The sequence below is a fragment of the Copidosoma floridanum genome, unplaced genomic scaffold, assembly GCF_036245765.1.
Source record: "Copidosoma floridanum isolate Cflo_tuat_1 unplaced genomic scaffold, Cflo_Japanese_pri ptg000001l, whole genome shotgun sequence".
Lineage (NCBI taxonomy): Eukaryota > Metazoa > Arthropoda > Insecta > Hymenoptera > Encyrtidae > Copidosoma > Copidosoma floridanum.
Genome location: NW_028321878.1, coordinates 9,919,128 through 9,943,149, shown reverse-complemented (window position 1 = coordinate 9,943,149; position 24,022 = coordinate 9,919,128). Strand labels below are relative to the sequence as shown.

Sequence of the window (24,022 nt, the reverse complement as noted above, 5' to 3'; positions counted from 1 at the left end):
CTACAAAGATTCGAGGCGATGAAAATTAACGAAGGTACACTTTAAACTTGAAAAGTCAGCCAACTACAAATTAAAATTTTAAAAACCTCTACCTCTAAGAGAAACTTTTTTTTTTTTTTTTTTTTTTTTTTTTTCAATCGATGACCTCATTATTTACGCGGCTTTTCATTAGCGCGCTTAATAGGAAACGGCTATTTTAATTAATGTTTATCTATGTTTCACCAACAAACTTTTCATTTTTCTTAATTGAAGAACAATCTACAGCTGCCAGACAATAAAATTCTTAACAAAGACCGTCCCTGCTGGGCAATGAATTCTTTTGGAAAAGAAACCACATGATTTTAAAATAAGTATACCTGCAGTGTAAGCTAAATCTTTTTATCCATCTCTCTCCTTTTGAGACAATAACATCTATTTGGTAGGTACCTATACAAAATCCATGATAAGCAATAGATTCTTGATATAGATATAGGAGTGCACCCCAAATCTACAAATATTTGTTATTTTTAAAAAGATCTTACAACTATCCCTACGGTGACAATTGTAATCCTAAAGTGATATGTTGACCAAGAGATAGCGGCCAAAACACGACTTACGCATTTATCTATTTTCTATCCATGATTCATAAGTATTGCCTTAGCTCTACAATCTTAAAATACTTACTAAGGAGACAGAGCACACATTTGAGTAAGTACGTACGTGTCGGACCACCAAATCCAATGTATTTAACAAAAACAAATAACATCCTTCTGCACTTAGGTATAATCGACGATGTTTCATCTCTTATAGCCTTGTGACATTCATACCAAGAGATACATCTGAGGTTTTTTTTTCTATATCTAAAAACCCTGTGATTGTAATTCTCGGGTAGGCCCGATCAGCTGTTCAGCTATCATTCCTTGACGAGAGAGCCCTCAGTCAACGCCATATGGATGACAATAGAGAGGATTGCTCCGAAAATTGCGGGAACGAATAAAAAAGTACATGCAACTTACGTTCCCGGCGAGGCTCCCAAAGCTCCTGCAGGAGAAGGCCGTCGTCGGCTGTCCGGCCCTCAGTCGAGAATGAGGCTTGAGCACGACGGTGGTGGCCCAGCCGGCGCAGCTGCCGTTCCCAGCGAAGGACGAGGACGACAGGAGCTCGAGCCTAAACAACAGGCTCGTGGCAGCTCGGCTGCAGCAGGACGCGCCGGCACTTGCCATCTCTCTCTCTCTCTTGCTCCTTTTTCTTCTGCTTTTGTTTACCAACACACACACTCCGCGATGCTGCAGCTGCTGCCCGTTACAATTGAACAATATAAGTACTTGTTATCCCTTACTTTGCAATTGTACAATGTTATACGTCGTAGATGTTAGTAGGTGTACGGGCAGGTATAGCTCTACTGTAGGACTCCAAAATGAAACACACTTTGGTAAAACAGTGTGCACCCGTGCAGCCTCAAAACAGGATATGGGAGGACGTGGCGAAAAAAGAGAGACTAACGACACTCTATACAATTAATATACATATATTATGATGTCCAGCTTGCACGTGGGTTTATTGAACTTTCACGAGGAACTCATGGTCACATAGACGACAGGGACAGACGTTACTACGCTCATGAGGCGGCATCAGCAGCGACGACAATACGACGACATTTGTTCGCGAGCGCGTCGGGCCGCCTCGGTGCGACTGGTTGCCGGAGCTCCCGTGCAGCTGCTGACGGCATGCTCTGCTCCCGGACGCGCGCGCACTTGGTCGCCCGCGCCCCGCCTGATGCGCGGGTGTGTGGACATATACTATATACGTATCTAAGTGCAGTGCAATGTAATTTGAATTGGTGTCTCTTCTGCGCTCTTCTGTCGTTCTCGTCGTTCTGTCTGTCTACGCATGTACTTGTATCAGCAAAATATGTTTTTATTTGAAGTTGCTCCAAAATAAAGGAGATAATCCAATAACAAGGACGGTCCATGCTCGGCGGGGCGTGGGTGCGTCAGCCGTCAGGTCGTGAATAAGCGAATACCGAAACCGTATGCACATAAACTCCCTCCTCCTCATACTTTAAATCCTTACTCTTCGGCAACGGAGATTATTACATTAGACATATTAGACCAAATACTTAATAGTACCAGTACAGTAAGATTCGGGCTGTATTCTGCTAATGCTACCAGCAGTTAGGTTACGTAGGTGACTTAACTGCTGGAAGTATTTTCGGAACACAGCCTCTGATTTTATCATTCTGGTAAAGAGAGCAGGGTGTAAGATATACATGAAGTTATGTGTAGTTATTATAGTTTATAGTAATCACTACTTACTTATAAGTAGTGCGATATGGTCGATTTTATTAAACAATACAAGTAAAATATCTATACTTTGGAGGATAATTTTCAGATAAAAGATAAATTGTGTACTTGCCGCAAATAATACAAACAGCTTTAACTTTTTATTTTATGTGTACAAAAATATTTGCGGCTGGTTTATAATTAATTACATGGCTCTACTGTAAGTAGTAATAGTTATTTGGATCAGCGCCATCTAGCGTTGCGGATTTCTGAACTAAAAAGTGGCCCTAAACTTTTCAGCCAGAGCTTTAGCGCTTAGAGCCATTTAGTCAATTATAAACCAGCCGCAACTCGTTTTGTAGCTATAAAATAAAAAAATAACGATACATGTGTTTTTGGCGGCAAGTTAATAATCTATTTTCTACCAAAAAATTGACCTCATATGTATTTAAACTTTTGAAGATGAATTTTCGAGTGAAAGATAGATTGTTAACTTGCCGCCAAAAACACATATACCGTTATTTTTTTATTTTATAGCTACAAAATGAGTTGCGGCTGGTTTATAATTGACTAAATGGCTCTAAGCGCTAAAGCTCTTGCTGAAAAGTTTAGGGCCACTTTTTAGTTCAGAAATTCGCAACGCTAGATGGCGCTGATCCAAATAATTATTACTACTAACTACTTATAGCAGAGGCATGTAATTGATTATAAACCAGCCGCAAATAATTCTGTACACGTAAAATAAAAAGTTGACGCTGTTTATATTATTTGCGGCAAGTGTACATCTTATCTTTTATCCGAAAATTGACCTCCAAAGTATAGACATTTTACTTGTATTGGTTAATAAAATCGACCATATGGCACTACTTATAAGATAAGTAGTGATTACTATAATTACTACACGTAACTTCACGTAGTATATCTTGCACCGTGCTCTCTTTACCAAATTACCAGAATGATAAAATGAATGCTGCATGCTGTAGTGGGTCAGTGGCACGTCTTTCGTTTGTCGTCTGCTTTGAGTCAAACGCTCACAAATATATAATTATACCATCATTAAATATATATATTTTCTTCAGCGTCAAGCACGTGTACTTATTCGGTATGTTGCCAAAGTGGACATACTTCATTTGAAAAAGTAGTGTTTTTCTTTAAAATTCCTAACCTTATATCCACGTAATTACGTGGATTTGGTGCGAATAGACACAGCGTTTATTTTTTGAAATGGGTCGAGGAGCGAGAAAAAGAAAATTCGACAATGACGACGAAACGGAATATGATCCGACTCCAAAACACTTGCAAACTGGTCACATTGCCAAGCAAGAAAAGCGACTAATTGTTATCCTGGAGAACGCGCAAATCGAGTCGGTTAAGGTGAGGTTATTATCTGTCTTGGTTGTTTTTTCCCGTAAAATTATCTCACAAGTGTTTCTCGGCTTATTTATACAAATTTTTATTTAACACCGTGAAGGTTGGAAATACCTTTGAGTTACTGAATTGCGACGACCATGTACAATTGCTGAAGAAAAGTAACAGGGAACCAGGTAGCAGTCGACCTGACATTACGCATCAGTGCCTCCTCATGCTCATGGACAGTCCCTTGAATAGAGCAGGTCTTTTGCAAGTTTATATTCACACAGAGAAAAATGTATTGATTGAAATAAATCCACAGACGAGGATACCAAGGACTTTTAAGCGTTTTGCGGGATTGATGGGTAAGTTTTAGCAGTTGCTAATCACAGTCGTGTTGTTACATCTCAGTCAACCATATGAAAGAAAATTTTAATAAATTTTAGTGCAACTTTTACACAAGTACAGTGTAAAAGCTTCCGAGTCGTCTTTAAAGTTGTTAAAAGTTATCAAGAATCCAGTAACAGATCATTTGCCAGTTGGATGTAAGAAAATTGGCATGTCATTTAGTGCAAAGGCTGTGGTACATCCAAGAGATCTTGTACCAACTGATGAAGAACCTATTGCTGTGGTTATTGGTGCAATGGCTCGTGGTCAAGTAAGATAATTTGTTTTTTACTAAAAAAAGTCTCTAAGCTGAGTAAGTGGCTTACCGATTTATCTAATTTTTAATTTTCTGTTGTAGGTCAAAGCTGACTACATAGAGGACTCATATTCAATTAGTAATTACCCTCTTTCTGCAGCTATAACATGCACTAAATTATGCTCAGCATTTGAAGAAAAGTGGGGCGTGATATGATTATTCACAAAATATTACTGAAAATCTGACCACGTTCATGTAAATAAATTTTTCGCGACTGTTTTTACGGAAATAAATTCATACATAATTTTTATATTCAACCATTTCTGACATTGTTTCATTTATCCTCATCCCCTTAAAAAAAAGTATTCTAATAGGGTTGTAGTAATAATGTAAAATATGAGCTTCATTAATCATTTTAGTATATAAATAAGAGATTTGTTTATTTACAAAATACACATAGTAGAAAAAATAATACTTGATACAATGTACATTGTAGGAAAAATTGACTTAATGTTGCCTACTATAATTTATTTTTTCTAGTTGCACAAGTGGTTTCAACTGCTCAGCAAAGTTTTTAATTTCCTCTGCAATGGCATTTTGACCACTAGGAGCTAATACACTTAGTTCTACCAAATAGCTTTGAGATATAGCCTCGACATCAGCTTTTCCTTGGTTCATTTTTAAAATCTTGGACACTGTCACTTTCATCCTTCCTTTAAGAAACATAAATCCTCTTATAATGTACTCGAAGTCCAAATTGAAGCCCATACCAGTTAGAAACTCTACAACTGTATTAGAAGTAGCAACGTCTAAGCTACTTCGGACCATGGTAGGCTGAGATTTGTCACCTAGTTCTGGCTGACCTATGTACCTGAGCTGCCAAGGCATATCAATCATATCCAAAGCACGCCGTACTCTCAGACTTAGAGGAACTTCAGGTGGAGGTCCTTTTCTAATGCTAAAACACATCTCATGATCATTGAACTGCTCTGGTCCTGTATCTATGTTGTCACAGAGCCCACGTAGCCTGTGAAGCAGCGTCTCGACAGCACTGTCCAACACAGAGCCTTGCAAGAAGTACTCCTGATTGGGAATGATTTTTGATTTTAAGGCAACACTTAGGCTGTCCATTGCTGAACTCGGAGCATCCATGATTTCTAAGACAAAATACAACAGTTGTGATCCTAATGAAATTCAAAGTATATGGCTCAAATCATTGTTATTAATTAATAACTTACCCTTTGGTAATTGAACTCGATTTAAAATAAAATTTATAAATTTGTGATCATCAAAAAATTACTCTCTTATATTTAACAGTCGTCATGTAAACAATATTTTTACACTATGTCTTGATGTAAACTAAAAAGTTAGGTTAAGTTAAGCCATGCAGACGCGACGTCTCTACACTCTGCCCATTCTAGTGATTTCTGCAGTACACTCGCCGTACTTTGATTCGCAAACCGCGAAGTTTAAATTCTTAAATTTTTTAATGACAAATAAACATAAAGTATGATTTTAAGATTGTTCAATAGTTGTTAATATGATAGTTGTTTATCATTATATTTTTATTTTATGGTTCTGGTTGTTCCTCGTGTTTTAATACGATAAATTACTTTAAGAATTCAAACTTCGCGGTTTGCGAATCAAGGTATGGTGAGTGTACCTTCTCCCCCACGACGCGTATGTATATATGTAGTATAGGCTACAAACCCTACAATAATAAATAATAAGTGAAGTAAAAAATAAACATAAACTCAAATATATGAATTAATATGTCCATACACTATTACGTGGTGTAACAAAATTAAATATTTAACAATTAGTATGTAAACTTGCCGCAAATAATACAAACAGCTTCAAATTTTTATTTTATATAAACAAAATTATTTGCGGCTGGTTTATAATTAATCACATGGCTCTACTGTAAGTTTAATAGTAATAGTTATTTGGATCAGCGCCATCTAGCGGTAGTGATTTTTTTGGCCAAAAATTGCTTCTGAAATTCTGATGGAGAGCTTTAGGCAGCTTAGCCCTGGAGCCGTTTAATCACTTATAAACCAGCCGCAACTTTTGAAATAGATACAAAATAAATAATTAACGATGTTTGAGCTACTTGCGGCAAGTTTGCAGTGTATGTTTTACACCAATATCGACCTCCCTTATATTTACACTTTCGGGTAATAGATAAATTGTAAACTTGCCGCAAACAGCACAAATATCGTTAATTATTTATTTTGTATCTATTTCAATAGTTGCGGCTGGTTTATAAGTGATTAAACGGCTCTAGGGCTAAGCTGCCTAAAGCTCTCCATCAGAATTTCAGAAGCAATTTTTGGCCAAAAAAATCACTACCGCTAGATGGCGCTGATCCAAATGATTATTACTATACTTATACTAGAGCCATTTAATTATTTATAAACCAGCCGCAACTAATTTGATAAATACAAAATAAAAAGTGAACATTGTTCGCTATATTGGCGGCAAGTTTACAATTTATCTTTCACCCGAAAGTATAAATATATAGGAAGTCAATATTCGTGTGAAATATGCATTGTAAACTTGCCGCAAACAGCACAAACAATGTTATCTTTTCATTTTGTATTTACAAAATCAGTTGCGGCTGGTTTATAATTAATGAAATGGCTCTACTACAAGTAGTAATAATCATTTGGATCAGCGCCATCTAACGGTAGTGATTTTTTTGGCCAAAAATTGCTTCTGAAATTCTGAAGGAGAGCTTTAGGCAGCTTAGCCCTGGAGCCATTTAATTACTTATAAACCAGCCGCAACTAATTTCATAAATATAAAATAAAAAGTTAACGTTGTTTGCACTGTTTGCGTCAAGTTTACAATTCATTTATTACCCAAAAGTATAAATATATATGAGGTTGATATTCGTATAAAACATACTTTGCAAACTTGCCGCAAGTAGCTTAATTATCTTTAACTATTTATTTTGTATTTACGAAATTAGTTGCGGCTGGTTTATAATTGATTAAATGGCTCTACTATAAGTAGTTATAATCATTAGGATCAGCGCCATCTAGCGGTCGTGATTTTTTTGGCCAAAAATTGCTTCTGAAATTCTGAAGGAGAGCTTTAGGCAGCTTAGCCCTAGAGCCATTTAGTCACTTATAAACCAGCCGCAACTCTTGAAATAGATACAAAATAAATAATTAACGATGTTTGTGCTACTTGCGGCAAGTTTGCAGTGTATGTTTTATACGAATATTGACCTCCTATATATTTATACTTTTGAGTAATAGATAAATTGTAAACTTGCCGCAAACAGCACAGAAAATGTTGAATTTTTATTTTGTATCTGTCAAATAAGTTGCGGCTGGTTTATAATTGACAACATGACTCTAGGGCCTAAAATATCTAAAGCTTTCCTTCAGAATTTTAGGGCCACTTTTTAGTTTAGAAATCTGAAACGCTAAAACCAGCCGCAACTAGTTGTGTAGATAGAAAATTAAAAGTTGACATTGGCTGTGCTGTTTACGGCAAGTTTACAAATAATCTTTTGCCTGAAAATCGACCTCCTATAAGAATATTAATACTTTTGTATGAATAATAATTTATCAATTGCATTGTAAAATTACGTGTGAAATGAAGAGTTAAAAGTAAAGTTTGAAATTATGTCATTGTTTACTGTCATTGAACATTTCGCATGTGTGCAATAAATTGATACAGGATTATACAGATACCTATTATTTTGCTGGGTGAGAAAGACGGATATTTGGTTTTGTTAGCATATTCCAGCGGTAATAATGCATATTTGGAATCTATGTTATATATTTATACAGCTTAAAATGTTTAAATATTAATCATGTGTGCCTATATTTACCAACTTATTTGTATAAATTGAACTTTATACAAAAACTCATGATACAATCATTGATTGTCTCAATCATTATTCTAAACGTTAGTGAAAAAGGCGGTTAAGGACGTATACTTAGCCTGCGGACTATGGGTGTATTCCGCAAATGCTGCCAGCAGTTAAGTTACGTAGGTCGTGGTAACGCCGCATGGTCGGGTAGCGCTAGCGTCAACCTGTACTAACTGTCGGTGGGTTCCGCATGTCAACAAACTTTGATATTTTTTACTGTTTTCGCTCCCATGCCATCTGATATTTCGGAGTTTGTTGACATGCGGAACCCACCGATAGTTAGTACAGGTTGACGCTAGCGCTACCCGACCATGCGGCGTTACCACGACCTACGTAACTTAACTGCTGGCAGCATTTGCGGAATACACCCTCTGGCTGAAAAGTTTAGGGCCACTTTTTAGTTCAGAAATCCGCAACGCTAGATGGCGCTGATCCAAATAACTATTACTATTAAACTTACAGTAGAGCCATGTGATTAATTATAAACCAGCCGCAAATAATTCTGTTTATATAAAATAAAAAGTTGAAGCTGTTTGTATTATTTGCGGCAAGTACACAATTTATCTTTTATCTGAAAATCATCCTCCAAAGTATAGATATTTTACTTGTATTGTTTAATAAAATCGACCATATCGCACTACTTATAAGTAAGTAGTGATTACTATAAACTATAATAACTACACATAACTTCATGTATATCTTACACCCTGCTCTTTTTAGCAGAATGATAAAATCAGAGGCTGTGTTCCGCAAATACTGCCAGCAGTTAACTGCCAGCAATTTGCGGATTTATGTTTCTTAAAGAAAGGATGAAAGTGACAGTGTCCAAGATTTTAAAAATGAACCAAGGAAAAGCTGATGTCGAGGCTATATCTCAATGCTATTTGGTAGAACTAAGTGTATTAGCTCCTAGTGGTCAAAATGCCATTGCAGAGGAAATTAAAAACTTTGCTGAGCAGTTGAAACCACTTGTGCAACTAGAAAAAATAAATTATAGTAGGCAGCATTAAGTCAATTTTTCCTACAATGTACATTGTATCACGTATTATTTTTTCTACTATGTGTATTTTGTAAATAAACAAATCTCTTATTTATATACTAAAATGATTAATGAAGCTCATATTTTACATTATTACTACAACCCTATTAGAATTATTTTTTTAATGATGGGGCTTATATTTATTGATAATAGAAAAAAAGAAAGTGAATTTTTACAAAAATTGTACGATAAAATAATCCAAAATTTATCAACTCAAGTGTGTCAGTTGAACACAAATAGACAAAAAAAAAGATATTTGATGCATTTAATTGAGGGTACGAAATTAGTTTATGTAAAAGTACTTGAACATCCGCACGTATAAATAATTCTTCGTTAATGTTTTAAAAGACATAATATTTAGTAAGGCTATATTTTCCAGTCTTATGATGTTTCATGTGATTATTAACTTTGCTCAAAGTGATGATCAAATTTTGATAAAATGTATGAATATGAGGATCAAATTGAAAGGAAAAAGCAAGTCTAATAGTCGTTAATTTTTTATCACCGTATTTATTATTTGTATTAACAATTAACTTTGTACAAGATTCGTTAATCCGCCAAGTGGCATAAACGACAGTATCAAAAAGGAAAACAAATGTACAAACGTAAAAACAAAAATGAGAACTTTCTCATTGATTTTCTATGTATATGCAACATTCAAGTTATGGCACGTTGTACGAGTCTGATTTTTTAATTTATTTATTTTTTCTTATTTCAAACGTTATCACCTTATTGCCTTCGTTTGACCGGTCATAAGGATCCGGTAAATGTGCGCACAACAAAGCACCCGTAAAAAAAAAAAAAATTCACAGTGGTGCTTGGCATATCAGTTTGATTTAAAAGCTTTTTTACTCTTTCGACCAACTGAACAGATCTGTTTGATCAAGCTATGGCATGAAGGCATGAGCGTGCCGTTTTATTGTTTGCAGAATGACTTCTTTTTACAATCAACGATGCAACAAGAGCCCTCGAATATTCGTGCTTACAGGCAACAATATTAATGCTGATTACGACAAATTTCTTGCTTGATTCGATTAACTCGTTATTTTTCCATTTGTTCGTGGCGTGAAAACCATACGTTCGTTCAAAAAACTTTATTGATATGCTTAATTGTCATTAATCGCATAAATTATTGAAAGAAATTTTTTCATTGTGCCAAGTTTCAGGGTAATCTCGAATCCGGTATGTTTCTTATAGAGGAAACACAAAAATATCTCAGCAAAGATTCTGAAATTTTCTAAGCAAAGTTATAAAAAAATCAATTAGTGCACGTGTGAACCATTGGTTGAAAACATTACGTTATTATCTAAATCGGTTGAAACTGATATTAAATCGTATCACGTCAAACAATTTTAAGTACAAAGACTTGCACGGCTCTATAGATAATTTATAAATCAAATTAATCAGTATCAACATAATAGCCTAATTTTTTAGTATAAATTATTTCTTAAAAAACAATCTAATCTATACTAAATGGAAAATGAAAGTAGAGTGTTCATGTAAGCGCAAGTATATTACACAATTAACGCCTTATTCGACAATCTAACGTAATTTAGTTGATTAAAAAAATCTTACAAATACAATGGGACACAAAAATATTGCTAGTGAAAAATTTTGTAAATTCATAAGAACTGCAACGCCACAAAAATCGGCCTGATATGAGATTGTTAATATTTTTTGTTTCCTTCAGTAATAAGATTACGCTCATGCTTTTGATTATCTAACTGTTATATAGCTGCGTGAATGCCGTATGGCAAGTTTACATTCAGAGCAGTAAGAAAATATTATCTTTATCCATTTATCTATTAATTTTTTTAATGACGACTAGTTAGTAGTAAGGAATTACGAATTTTGTGCCGTTAAGAAAACACTGCCTTCTGAATTTTCGTCTTAACTCGAAAATTCTCATTGATTAAGTGTATATCATATTGCAAATGAATTTTCGCGTACATTTATTGCGCTCGATCATGGGTATTATTTTATATTATTAAATTTTTCACAGAAAATCATCATAAGAGAGTTGTCAAAGAAGCTAAAATTGATGTTGAAATAGTTTGTAAACAATAGGCAGTGAAGAACTTTCAATTTATTAAAATCGAAAAACCGTATCAGATTTTATATATTAATTTTACACCTTTTACGATTTCGTAGGAACTGTTAATAAAAAAAAAACATACAAAACTCGGTGTGAGTGAAAAAATAATTGTCACAATTAAAACATGTATACAAAAAAGTTTTGAAAGTTGTATAAAAAAAAAATAAAGTAACTTCTTCGACTACTCAAAAACGGTAGAATCGTAACTCTCGCTTTTATAATACACACACACACACACACACACACACACACACATGTATATTACCGTTACGCCAGCATCTTTACAAATATTTACAATTCAATGCGCCCCATGTCTCATCATTCACTTCCCAAACAGTATTGTCAAAATATACAAAGACTCTTTAGTCATCTTAAATACAATGATCTGTACACGCAATCATAATTAAACAATTTACTTTGTTTTTTACTTTTCTTTTAGGAAGTAAAGCAAATGAAGCAAAGAGCTGTTATTCTTCGCTATATATTTTTCAAAGCATTATCTAATAATTTTTATTTTTATTTAACGCCCATTAAATAATGCAAACAAACCAAGTTTCACATGATAATTCGATTATTAGGCTTTCCTGGACTTATAACCAAATTATGCCTTTGTTAGTAAACATTTTAATGTAATGTTACGTAAGACTACACTTGAAATTAATGTAATATTCCATACAACAACAATGAAACACATTTGCTTTGTTCGTTTTGATTTTACATTCAACTGACACGTTTCTTACCATACATATAAACACGCTTTGTATGACAGAATTTGGTCCAACGACTTAAGATTGTTAAAAAATCATGTTTCTAAATTTTAATAAAATAAATATAAAAAAATGCTGGTCCGACTAAGTTTGGATGAAAAAAATCTCCAGGTTAAATAATACGATTATCATTTCTAGTCGTCAAAGAAAAAATTAATTAAAAATATCAAGATCGACTACTCGGGATGGCACAGCTGAACAGTCGACGTTGCTGTTCGCGCGACTAAACGATTCGCAGTCAATCATCACAACTCGGACCATCATCAATCGCTTCTCACACTCCATCATGCATAAAATAAATAAATAAAAAACTATTGCGAACAGAACGCTGCGTCTCTCTCTCTCTCTCTCTTAGTGACTAGCTTTTTTCGTTTTCATGTATATTTTTACACGCCTGCCTCGCTTTAGGCCTATTTTTCGCTTGTGCCATTGTACAGTATTAGCATACACGCATACACACACAATATATTGTACACTTAAACAATGTATAACGTACTCGGAGAGCGAGCTTAGGAATCATCGATCGGACACGACTTTTACACCTTATGTACAAATTGTCCTATAATTTCGCAAATGTATGAATACACGTACTTATGTTACACGTCGTTTTCGAGTTCTGGCACGATGGAGACGTCGAGCTCTAGGATCTGCAACATACTGTCCTCGAAGTCACCGCCGGTCTCGCCACTGGCGTTGTTTCGCGCGAACTGCAGCGTCTGCTAAGTCATCACAGTGTCGGTCAGGTCGTCCTTCAGCCACTGCGGTATCGTTCTCGAGCCCAGCCGTTTCAGCAGCTTCACCAGCGCTGTGTTGTGCGACAGGTAGTACCTCTGTTGGAACGGGATTACCATTGTCAAGCCAAGTCCTCCTTTTTTCTACTACACTGCTATTAGTATTGACGAAAGTATTCCCAAAAACTGACCTGCAAAAATTTGTAGGACCGATCCTCCATCGGCGGATACTGTCGACCCTTGTTCTTGCCGAGACACTTGGTACGGTCCTCGTTAGTCACTTGGCAAAAGAAGCCCTTTTTCGGATCGTACCTCAGATGCGTCGAGTAGTTGAAGGTGGGCATGATTTTGAGAAACCTCTGGAGCTCGTGCAGAGTCTCGACTGGATTCTGCCGCAGCTGTTCACCGTCTATTATGTGCAACTGCTGAGCCGGGTAGTACGACAGCCAGCGCTCCAAGTGCTGGGCGTACTTACCGGGATTGAGGCACCTGCGACGGATGAATCGAATTATATGTCGAAGAACTCGTATTTTTTTTTATTACCTGTCTGCGTATGCAACATACTGCGTGTTGCATATACTATTAATTAACTAAATAAAAGAGTTTTTTATAAATATTATAAGCACAGCCCTCCCAGATTTTAGTTACGAGAAGGATACTTGGCCAGGAAATCCTCGCAGGCTATATTTTTATGCAAGGTCGACGCGCGTCCCAACAAATGAATAGATATAAATTGCTTGCACTCACCTATTTCTAAGATCCCTGAGGGCCTTGGGCGCAGTATCGGTGGCAGTGATGACCGAGTGAAACGAGTAATTCTTGGCGATGACGTCACCATGGACCTTGGTGTGCTGGTACCAAGAGTAAGCTCGTCGAGCCGGCGACAGGAGTATCGTGATGAGCTTGGCTTTGGGCAAGAGCGCGTGGGCCCGCCGTGGCACCAGCTCCCCGTCAAAGTACGTGGCTGACTTTTCGAAGAGGTAACGCGAGCTCTCGTTCCTCGCTGGCGGGAAGAAACCCATGTACCTGAAAGTCCATCCATTTTTGTGAAAATCGAGCGCCCATCAACGCACGCCACGACGATCGACGTATGCATAAACGTGGGAGTACCAATCGAGGCCCTTGTAGTAATTCTTCCCGTTGAAGAACTGAATTTCCTCGAAGGTATCGGGACTGGGCAGGTTACTGCTTATGGCCGGGTGGAGCGATAGAAAGGTGTACAGGGCCGTCGTGCCTGTCTTTTGGGGGCCGATCACTAGGAAACGCGGCAGCTGGTCGCAGGTCTTGTTCTTCGACCAGATCCTCTGGTGGCGCTGATCGTCGCACGGGTTCTGCAAAGGAGAGACAATCGAATTTAATAATAGAAAATAAACATGTTTGCCCGCTTGAGCCAACAAACACTTACGCCCCAGACGGGATCCGTCTCTTCCGGGTAGAGCTGAAAGTACCTCTCGCCGAGCTGAAGGGGCGGAGCGCTCGACAGCCGCAGGTTCGTCCAGCACTGGATGAACTTGATGACCGACTCGAACGTGTAGAGGGCCAGACGGTCGTTCCCGTAGTTCGACATGTGCGTCATGAAGATGTTGATCTGTTTCGACGAGGACGGATGCTTACATTATTTTACTCCCCGCTCCGCAACATTATTACTCTACTCTACACGAGGGAAAGGGAAGGGGTGTTCATATGTTACAGGGAAAGTAGAGGTGTTCGGGATATGGCTCACCTAGTTTTCCGGGGGTACGCGAAATTGTTGGAACGGACATATGCAGCATATGAAAGGGAGGCGGAATCGATAGTCGTCATTACGTACCCCCGCGAAGGTGATTCATCCCGCGAAGCGTTTGTGCTCGTGTCTCCACCGAGGGGCGATTGAAAATTCCACGCAAAAGCGAACCGCGCTCTACTTTATTTTCCCATTTTACGGGACGCCGAGCTTATGATTTTAAAACGTACCAATTTGACGTTTAGACCCGCTGTTTTACGATGTTTTTTTTTTTTTCATCCCCCTCACGTGGGGATCCATTAGCTCGGAAAACAGAATGAGGGCGGGGGAAAAAGAAAAATGTATTTTACCATGGATTTTAAATTCAGCGGATCGCGCGAGCGTGATATTTTTCGATAATTTAGCGGCGGAGCTCTCCTCCCCTTGTTTATGAAACGCGCGACGGAGCAAACGTGAAACGAAAAACAACACGGGCTCTTTCAAACGCGTACACACGCGTGACAATCGTTTTTTTTTTTTTTTCCTTTGCACTCTCCACTTTCCCTCCCCATCCTTTCTACTTTTTTTTTTTTTTTTTTTCATTCGAAACAACAATCGAAAGATAAAAAAGACCACGCGCGCAAAATCGAATGAAACCTTCGTTATTCCGACGAATTAGTTTTTCCGGTACTACATGTTTTTTGTTTGTTTGTTTTTTTGTTTTTACGTACGTTTATAACTATGCGATTTGCGAAAGGAAAGAAAATAACCACTCGATTCCAATTAAAACCGCGTTTGTCACCATATCTCGGGAAACGTGGGTATGAGAGAAGCACAAGGGCACAGGAGACAAAGCGGATGGCAAACGAGGGACAACGAGCCAGCTTGAGGGCATTGTCGTGCAGAAGTACGGACTTACCGGGTTGTAAACGATAGTCTGGAAGAGCTCGCCGCCCTGGATCGACTCGTCGAGCTTATCTCGGCCGCCGGGATACCTCTCGATAAATATTGTGTGCGTAAACAGACCGCACGTCTGCCTTGGCAGTACCTGAAACCCACGATACTCGTGCAATACACACACACACACACACACACACAGGTATATACGTACACACGTGCTCTGAGAATTACTCGCTTCTGTGTATAGTGTACATATTTGCAGCGTTAGTTAGTCAGCAGGGGCCTGCAACTGCCTCCTCTCCCTCTCGTTAATGCACACACGTACAATATGCATTATGGATTTCTCTCTCTCTGGTTTCACAGGTCTACATGTACCCTTAGTTCACGGAAACTCCAACGCCGGCTCTGGTGCTATACCAGAGCGTTGTTCCATCGAATAACAATCACACGCGAATTTTAATACTCCCTTGCAGTGCCACAATACCCATACTCTCTATCGTGGATATTGGGCTGGCGTATAGTGCTCCCGGTAAATTTTTGATTCAAGTTACGTCACCTCGGATTCATATTTTTTTCTCGCATAAATGAGTTGTTTGGATTCCCGTGTATCTATCTGTCTCCCCTACTTGGTATTTATCTCGCGATCGGTCTTGCTGCGGTGTTACACGCGAGATGCGTTCGTAGGATATACGGGGAATAAATTACATTTTTCTCAGAGGCTGCGCTCACTCTGCAGACCTGGATGGTTTTAAGTTATCATTCGATGCAAATATGTACACCTACACGTGTAAGTAAAACAATCCGGTGCATTAGCCCCACTTGTATACTTTGGCAAAGTCGTGCTGGTTATTGTGTAAATAGTTGACGATAAAAATTTCTTACCATTATGCCGCGGTGCACAAAGCCGCGCCTAAGTCGAGCCGGCCTGAGGTGGGGATACTCTTCGGTGCTCGTCACCTTGATGTTCCAGACTTTCTTCCAAGCCTCGTAGAGGCCCTCGTGCACCGGGTAGACGCCCGAGTGGTGGGGACTGACGCTGTAGCCGCTATTGGTCGGTATGCCGTGCTCCTTGGCGAATTGCCGATTGAGCGCCATGTCCTGCTGCAGGTGCGTCCCGTTCTCGTACAAGTGGGGCTGTTGATGGTTCCACATGTGAGAAAACCACGTGAACCTGGAAAAAAACAAACTCAATCAAGTTAATCAAGTCTTTCACCAAAGCGTCGATACTTTTAAGTATGTCTACGAGCCAGGCAACACGCTCAATAGTATGTAAGACACACCGACCTGTCGACGTTCTCCAGGAGCATGTCGTCCCCCGAGTTCTCTTCCGTCGTGCCGTGATGGAAGTACTTGCCGGAAAACCCCAAATTGAATTTGAAGCCGGGCACGAGGGCCTGTATCCTCTGCTGCGTGGCTAGGAGCGCCAGGACGTCGTCCCTCTTGAGCCGCGTGCTCTTCTCGCCGACGAATATGTCGTCCACGTCGACGAGGATCTGACGGTTCAGGCTGAGGCTCAGCTGGCCGTGCGACAAGTAGGACAGGGAATCGAGCAACAGGAGCTTGTGCAGCCAGAACTTGAGCCCCCCGCCGAAGAAGACGCGCTGAATACCGTCGTACCGCCCATGGTCCTGTGGATCATTTTTTTTTTTTTTTTTTTTTTATCATCACGGGTATTTCGTAAAGCTACATTATAATTCAATGGGAGCTTATAATAGACATTTCAACAAAAACATTTGCCAAACAACCAAATTTATTTACTACTATTCACGTTTAAGCAGGTACCGGCTTTCGGGAAATAATTGATGAAAGATCAATTTTTTTTTATTCATCAAATGCTTTGCGACAGTACCACTGCGTATCTTGTAAGAAGTTACTTTTACAGAGGGAGGCGCAATTTTATTTTCCCGACGTTTCGGTATTGTATGCCTGATCAAAGTAGGCTATCGCAAGTCTCGTAGGATCGTCTCATCGGATTTCCGCGAAACTAATACTAGTTTTGAAAATAACGGTGGCTACGGTGTAACGTTTCAGAAGCTTCCTATTCAATTTCCCGTTACAATGCTCATCAAACACGCGCTGCACTCTGATGTCAATGGTTGACGGATTTTGCGTGGTACATATTGAATTTAATCAATACCATTACCACACAATATGACGCCGCATCGGTAGATGATACGTATGTACACGTACATGATTGGCAAAAGTTTGGCCTTTGTTTGCGAACAATGTGCATTCACGATGGCACAAAGTACAGCGCCACTTGCGGCATCAATGAGGTTCTGACTTTTGCTCTCCGATCAACGGAAATCCACTCAAAAGTTTCAATGCTTTGTTAAAAAATAAGAGTATCATCGGTTGTTGGTGGAAAAAAAAAAAAAAAAAAAAAAAAATTCTTCGGTACCACTCAAACAACTACGTGAATAAATGACCCACAGCTGAGAAATGCATCGGCGTGACGTAGGACCTCGATTCCGGTAGGGCCACGCCGCAGTCGAGGATAATGCGTCGGTCGTAGAGAACCGGGGATGCTTGGGTGCGGAAATGAACAATCTCTTAAGAGCTGCGGGAAGGAAGATTCCTCGTAGGGATCAAGCACGGAGAGTTATTGCCCTCCTCCTCCTCCTCACTGCACCGCGTTATACGGCTATGTATATGTATACTACTACACCCGCGTCGGAGGAGAGAAATTCATTTTGGTCCCTGCCGGTGTGTGTGTGTTTTTTCCTCTGTTTGACATCCAAACGATTTGTTCTCCCGTGCACTGTTTGTTCATCCCCCCGGCGTCGAATATTACTGCCAGACAGTGGATTATCGATCAATCGTCGGAAATTCACCTCGTAATATCAATCGCCCTGCTAATTGCCGTAATCGTGGTGAAAATACGACAGATTCTTAATTGCGCTGTAACGAGCAATCACTCGAGCCTATTGTCGATAAACAAACAAATCGTTGTTACACATGTAAATGGTAGGTAAAGTGCAAAGGAAACGGGTGTGTAGGTGTATCGTAACCGTGACGATGACAAGGGAGGCACCTAAAGTCTTCATCAGCGGCACAGTGGCAGCTATACAAACCCCTTAGGTAGATGACAACAACAACAACAGTAGAAAGCAGGAAGACGCGGGTGTGTGTGCGTATACGTGCGTATCCCCGCGTAAACCTTGGCAAAGTTAGCTTCTCGTAAACTTACGTCGCGCGCATAATGTACACGAGCACCGGCACAACGTACACGTACATATAGATACGATGGTTTGGTTGTACGGGCGCAAGACACGTATATATATACAGCAGCGCCAATTTGGCTCAACTGAGCCTTACGACCCATTAAACGCGCGTCTCCTCGTTATTCCCTCCCTCCGTCTGTCTGTCTCTCTCTCTCTCTACTCCAGCCGGCATGACTCTCGGATTTATACTGCAGCAATCAACCCTCACCCCCTACCCTGTGCTGTGGCAGTCGTAAAGGCAAAACGAATTCTTGATAATGCACGATGCACACGCGTAAAATCATAATCCTTGGCTGATTGGTCCCTCGATTCAATTAATCCTACGAGGTAACGTTGCAGCTGAGCTTCCACCCCCCCTCCCAATCCATCCCACTGTGCTGTCGTCGCTGTCAGAGCGCAGTGCAGGATGCAGCTGTCCCGTCCATTTCTATTCTTAATGGGCTTATCGTCGCAATACCACTGCTACCGTGCACTGCCTTTGAGTGACAGTAGAGCGAACCCGTACCTACTACTATACTGTAGGTGCTACACCACTACGGTTTTGCTAGGATTTCGTGGCTTCGTGCGTTTGTCGATGAACAAAAGCAATCCGTCTTTGAATCACCGATGTCGCGCACCCTACGTACCTATATTTACTGCCTCGTCTGACTCTTTCAGTAGTACGAACCAAGTTTGGTCAGACGCACCGATAACATTCCGATGTTGCGTCTTGTCTGACTATTTAAGTAGTACGAACCGAGTTTGGTCAGACGCACTGATAACATCCCGATGTTGTGTCTCGCCTGATTGTTTAAGTAGTACAGACCGAGTTTGGTCAGACACACAGATAACATTCCGGTGTTGCGTCCTGTCTGGCTCTTTAAGTAGTAAAAATCAAGTTTGGTCGAACGCACCGATAACAGCCCGATCGTAGGTAGTACTTGTTCATATTGTAAAACCAATCAAAGTCAACACTCTAGCGCCCCGTCCGTAAAATCTCACCGTTGCACGGAGCGTGGGAGGAAAACACGAGCGGCGTCGGGTCACCTGTCTGGAACAACTCGACTCGCGGCCCCAAATGAGCCCGCTTGATTCACCGTCACACCTGCACGGAGGAGCTAAGGAGGGGTAAAAACGTAATTGAATCCGGCGATCACGCGATTCCGCCGTGGGCTCCTCTCGGCTACGAGGCAGAGCGCGCGAAAGAGCTGCTGGATGTAATAAATGAACTGTCAGTGCTGCCGAGAATTTCCGAAGACTGAAAAGGTGTTCGCGGGCTTGTAATTTATCCCCTCCTCAACTCTCGATGAAGTACCAGAGGTGCGGGTGATCGGAAGGTTGAAAGAGCGCGAAGGAAGGGAGGAGTTTTAAAATTCATTATCGATAATGAGAATCGATCTGCTGCCATGGTACGGGATAAGCACGTGATTCTTCCTTTTTTTCCATCCGTTTGTAATTGTTTGAGATATTGTCCATGAGTTTTGAGTTTTTTCATTGTTAAATTATTTTCCATGAAATACACCTTCACCGTTTGGAATCGATGAACTTATTCCAGAGCTGCTTGGAACTCTGTATATGCTTGACGTGGAACGATGTTGCCTTGCGAGAGTGCCCCCGCAGGCGTCGTCGTCGTTTCGCTTACGTTATCGAAACTCTGGTTTTATACATCTCGTACACATACCATGACGTGGCCACTCCATACGCAGTGTGGACTGCTTGTGATACGCAAAGTTTCGTTCCTGGGACCCTTGGCCCTTTGAGAAAAATATCATCTTTGTCTCGTGAGCTTTGTATATTTTTATGCTCGTGACGCGTGTATCCTTCTGCGACTCGCGTATATTTTGAGGCACGAAAGAACACATTTTTCACAAAGAGCTGACAGCATCTTTCGACTGTGTACCTTTTCTCGAAAAGGAAAAAAGAAAGAAGAAAAAACAAGCAATAGCCATTGTCGGATGCGACCATTATACTTTCTATCTCCTAAAAGTACCAACTTCTGACCTCGTTAAGGACAATTTCGCGCAAAATTGTTCCTCATTATCCGGCACAGCGCAATAACTGTTAATCCACCACGTCCTCCTCATACATTAATGATCGCCGGGAAAGTATAGCGGAACACAATAATACCCCCCCTCCCCCGCCCTCGACCGTATAAGTCACTCGGTAAGAAGTTAAATTGCGCCACTGTCGTCGTCGGCGCCACGCTATACCCTGATAAAGCTCATGAAAACTTCGATCAAAGTGGCAGTTTGAATTTTAAGTAGTTGCAAGCTACTCGCAAAAATAGACCGGGGAAGCCGCGGCCCCCAGCATCCACCTTTTTGCCGATGCCGAGGCATTACTCGATCCACCTAACTTCGGTTAAAGTGTAGGTCACGAGTTTTTCGAAAAATTTCCATCACGACTCCGCGATATTTTCTCAGCTCGAACGCAACGGTGGCACGAGGATCGCAAAAAGACAAGGAAACAAAGAAGCCGATGTGCACGCAACGATCGCCCCATTGTACGTATACCTCCCGGTAAGCGACAGCAGGGAACGAAACAAAAGATCGCGAATCGAAGGCGCGCGAGCGGGTCCGCTGGAATCTCGCAATCGCGAATTCCAGACAGCTCTCGGATGTAAATGCTCGCGCGCGAGCGCGTATATGTGTATGGAAGAGAAAAGTCGGACGCCGGTGAAAAAAAAAATTGCGCCGTGAATTGTTTCGCCTCCCGGCTGCCCATTCTTCTTCACCCCCCCCTCCGGCTCCCGCGAACCTCGGATTCTTAGGTTTTTTCGACGCGCCTCCATTTCTTATACTCCCCTGTCGCTTCGCTTTTCTCTTTGTGCGTACCCTCTTTATGGTATTATATTCTTTCCTCCCTTTCCTTTTCTATTCGCGCATCCATCCATAGTTTCGCGTACAGACGGGGGCTACGTTTTGTGTTTGCTTTGCGGGAGCGAGAAAAGAGACGTGACAAACAACGGCGCTCGGTTCGATTGGATAGAGTGGTGTGGTATTTTTACAAGAAGAGTGCCAAGTTGAAAAGCTCGCGAATTTTTTTTTTCCTTCCATCAAGGCTGCCTTAATAGAGAAGTCAGAGAATTGTTAGTTTATTTTGAGGCGAACGATTTTACGAAGCTTTAAAATGTTGGTGATTACTCTGTGAGTCAGGGGAAAAAAAAGTTGGCGCACCAAAGCTTGACTTTCACTACTTATTGAGCGTTTGACCAGATCACCGCGATTTGACTCGTTAGAGAAGTTTAAAAGTATACTTATGGTATGTATAGAATCGTTATGAATAGTTCAATACATGAAATGTCGGACCAAAGCTTGATTCGTACTACTGATTTTTTTTTTTTTTTTTTTTTTACAGAAATGAAAGAGCTTTGACATGGAAAAAAAAACTATACCTATGGCTCGACGAGTGCAGATATCGATTACTCTCCTCCTTGCTTCGTTTGTAACAGTGTACAGTCAAAATGTAAGCATGAAAAGCTACTCTTTGCCAACGAGGCGAAAACAAAACTTTTAATAACAAAGACGCAAAAATGTATTACTCTTCTTTTCCCCGTGTAGCACACAGCGTACACATTCATTTTCCCGAATAACGCGTGGGCCCGCGAACTGGGCGAAGAGTACAAACTTGCCCCAGCTGTGCGTTACTTCCGCACACATTTCCCACGGTATATACACGTACACGTTTCGTATCTCTCCTATCCACGGAGGTGTTCTTCGCTGCTACCCCGTCTTGGCCATGTATACATAATTTTCAATTTTTTTTCCAAGCACGGACACGGTCGTTTCAAAGAACTGCGAGCTAATATTGATTTTCCAGTATTTTCGTTTCGCGCTCTCCATCGAGTGGTTCAATGGCTGATCCAACGATCGATCGATTACGACGGTTTTTACGTGAAAAGTAAAAAAAGAAGCCAGGCGTTTTGTCATTTGTAGTACGAAATAGCCAATGCAACTCTCGGGACGTGTCAGCAGGACAAAACCTATCCACGTAATAGAATGGCGCAAAAAGCGACGTAAACAGGGCAGATCAAACAAGCGTGCAGTTGCAGTCGAAAAAAGAGGAAGCTAGGGAGGCGGGTACGGAGGAAGGGCAAAAGGAAAAAGCGCCGCGTCTGGGGAGTAAGAAAAATAGGGTGGGAAAAGAGAGCCGCGTATACACGGGAGTGGAAGAGGAGCAGGAGGAAATGTAGCACACAGTGGTGGTGGTGGCAGCTGCGCTGTTCCGGGTAGAAAAATGATCGGCTAACAAACTGCCGGCGCGCGAAGTACGATGAATGCCCCCGCGGAATTACGTTTCCGCTACATCTACTCTCTCCTCCTCTTCCTTACACGTATACACTTTGGCGCGGTACTAGATGTATGGGGGTAGGGGGGGGGGAAAGAGGGACCAGAAGAAGATAGGCATTCCATCACCGAGGAAACGTGCATGCAGCAGGGGTGAGAAGGAGCGGAAGAAAAAAAAAGGCGTCACCGCTACAACGCGTGAGGTGCTATAAAACGCCCGAGTGAATAAGACACGAGGTAACGAGGCACCCTGGAGTTTCATTTCTTTGCTTTTCATCCTTGTCGAGCGAACCGAGGGGTATTTAAGGAGAAACTCCCGACTCGCGAGGACAAAGCTAATGTTCCCTCGTTAGCTTGGCTTTTCTTTTGTTTTTTGTTTTTTTCGCTCGTATACGAGTGTGTTGAGACCAGCAGATTTTCTTGTCATTTTTGACTTTCCGAAGAAAAAGACCCGTATTCCGCTCTGACCTGATGGACGCTGCTTTCCTCTGCTTCCGGCGTAAAGTTGATAATGCCCGTCGATTCGGAGGCTCTTGTGAATATCGGAAGAGGGAATAATAACATTGTGCTCGCAGTACAATTACTCGATTTAAAACTAAACGAATTTACAGGTGTTGAACAAAAAGAGCAACGATTGAAATTCTAGTAGAGGTGAGCCTGGCGCTTGTGTGTTTTTTTTCCGCGAGCGCGTCAATTTCGCGACGATTTTTGTAATTGGCCTTTCGACGCAGCGGCAAACGTTTAATTGTCCAGCGCTAATTGAACGGCGCGGATAACGAGATGAGCCTTTTTCACGCTAATCGAGCACGTGTATCGGAGAGGCAATGATTGAAAATGACTTTGCACCCGCGGACTCGCTAACGAACGTTTGATTCTACATCTGGGTTTTTTTTTTGTATTTTTTTCAGCACTGGTTTATTTCGATCGACACGGCAGGAGTTTGATAATTTCATCGACGACCAATTTTTTTTTTTTTTTTCCCCGGCTCGAAAATCGGGTAAACTGTTACTCTTTCAATTAGACTCGCTGTTCGGACAATTATCGGAATGTCGAAGGGCACAGGGAATTAAATTCGTACTCGTTTTGTCATTGAATAAAGGTTTACGAGTCAACGCTAATGCGCATTTAATTACGTTAAAGAGTAAAATTAAATTAT

General features: G+C 40.6%; 4 protein-coding genes across 6 annotated transcripts in view; 1 reads left to right on the top strand and 3 right to left on the bottom strand.

The window, feature by feature from the left end:
* Window positions 1-1,654, bottom strand: part of MCU (mitochondrial calcium uniporter) — a 75,265-nt gene extending 73,611 nt beyond the window's left edge. For both annotated transcript variants that reach the window (XM_089594782.1, XM_089594788.1), the window contains exon 1: window positions 996-1,654. In XM_089594782.1, the coding sequence (XP_089450908.1) occupies window positions 996-1,202 (207 nt within the window). In that variant the 5' untranslated portion in view covers window positions 1,203-1,654. The remainder of the gene's footprint in view (window positions 1-995) is intronic.
* Window positions 1,655-3,328: 1,674 nt separating this feature from the next.
* LOC106647025 (ribosomal RNA small subunit methyltransferase NEP1) lies at window positions 3,329-4,544 on the top strand. The gene is made up of 4 exons (XM_014363272.2): window positions 3,329-3,635; window positions 3,733-3,976; window positions 4,058-4,269; window positions 4,357-4,544. The coding sequence occupies exons 1-4, from the start codon at window positions 3,486-3,488 to the stop codon at window positions 4,468-4,470; spliced, it is 720 nt and encodes a 239-aa protein (XP_014218758.1). The 5' UTR covers window positions 3,329-3,485; the 3' UTR covers window positions 4,471-4,544.
* Window positions 4,545-4,721: 177 nt separating this feature from the next.
* On the bottom strand, window positions 4,722-5,660 carry LOC106647133 (mediator complex subunit 18). The gene is made up of 2 exons (XM_014363399.2): window positions 5,493-5,660; window positions 4,722-5,411 (listed from the first exon to the last, which is right to left on the bottom strand). The coding sequence occupies exon 2, from the start codon at window positions 5,404-5,406 to the stop codon at window positions 4,762-4,764; it is 645 nt and encodes a 214-aa protein (XP_014218885.1). The 5' UTR covers window positions 5,407-5,411; window positions 5,493-5,660; the 3' UTR covers window positions 4,722-4,761.
* A 4,047-nt stretch (window positions 5,661-9,707) lies between these two features.
* The window catches only part of sfl (N-deacetylase and N-sulfotransferase sfl), a 148,760-nt gene continuing 134,445 nt past the window's right edge, over window positions 9,708-24,022 (bottom strand). For both annotated transcript variants that reach the window (XM_089598724.1, XM_014364510.2), the window contains exons 6-13: window positions 16,662-17,005; window positions 16,260-16,548; window positions 15,397-15,525; window positions 14,181-14,363; window positions 13,886-14,106; window positions 13,523-13,801; window positions 12,967-13,264; window positions 9,708-12,874 (exon numbers count right to left, since the gene is read on the bottom strand). In XM_089598724.1, the coding sequence (XP_089454850.1) occupies window positions 12,764-12,874; window positions 12,967-13,264; window positions 13,523-13,801; window positions 13,886-14,106; window positions 14,181-14,363; window positions 15,397-15,525; window positions 16,260-16,548; window positions 16,662-17,005 (1,854 nt within the window). In that variant the 3' untranslated portion in view covers window positions 9,708-12,763. The remainder of the gene's footprint in view (window positions 12,875-12,966; window positions 13,265-13,522; window positions 13,802-13,885; window positions 14,107-14,180; window positions 14,364-15,396; window positions 15,526-16,259; window positions 16,549-16,661; window positions 17,006-24,022) is intronic.

Excerpts from the sequence above, each read along its gene's own strand:
- LOC106647025 (XM_014363272.2), top strand. The coding sequence starts at position 3,486 with ATGGGTCGAGGAGCGAGAAAAAGAAAATTCGACAATGACGACGAAACG. Across the intron at positions 3,977-4,057 it reads GCGTTTTGCGGGATTGATGG|TGCAACTTTTACACAAGTAC; the intron begins GTAAGTTTTAGC and ends AATAAATTTTAG. Across the intron at positions 4,270-4,356 it reads GTGCAATGGCTCGTGGTCAA|GTCAAAGCTGACTACATAGA; the intron begins GTAAGATAATTT and ends TTTCTGTTGTAG.
- LOC106647133 (XM_014363399.2), bottom strand. The coding sequence starts at position 5,406 with ATGGATGCTCCGAGTTCAGCAATGGACAGCCTAAGTGTTGCCTTAAAA.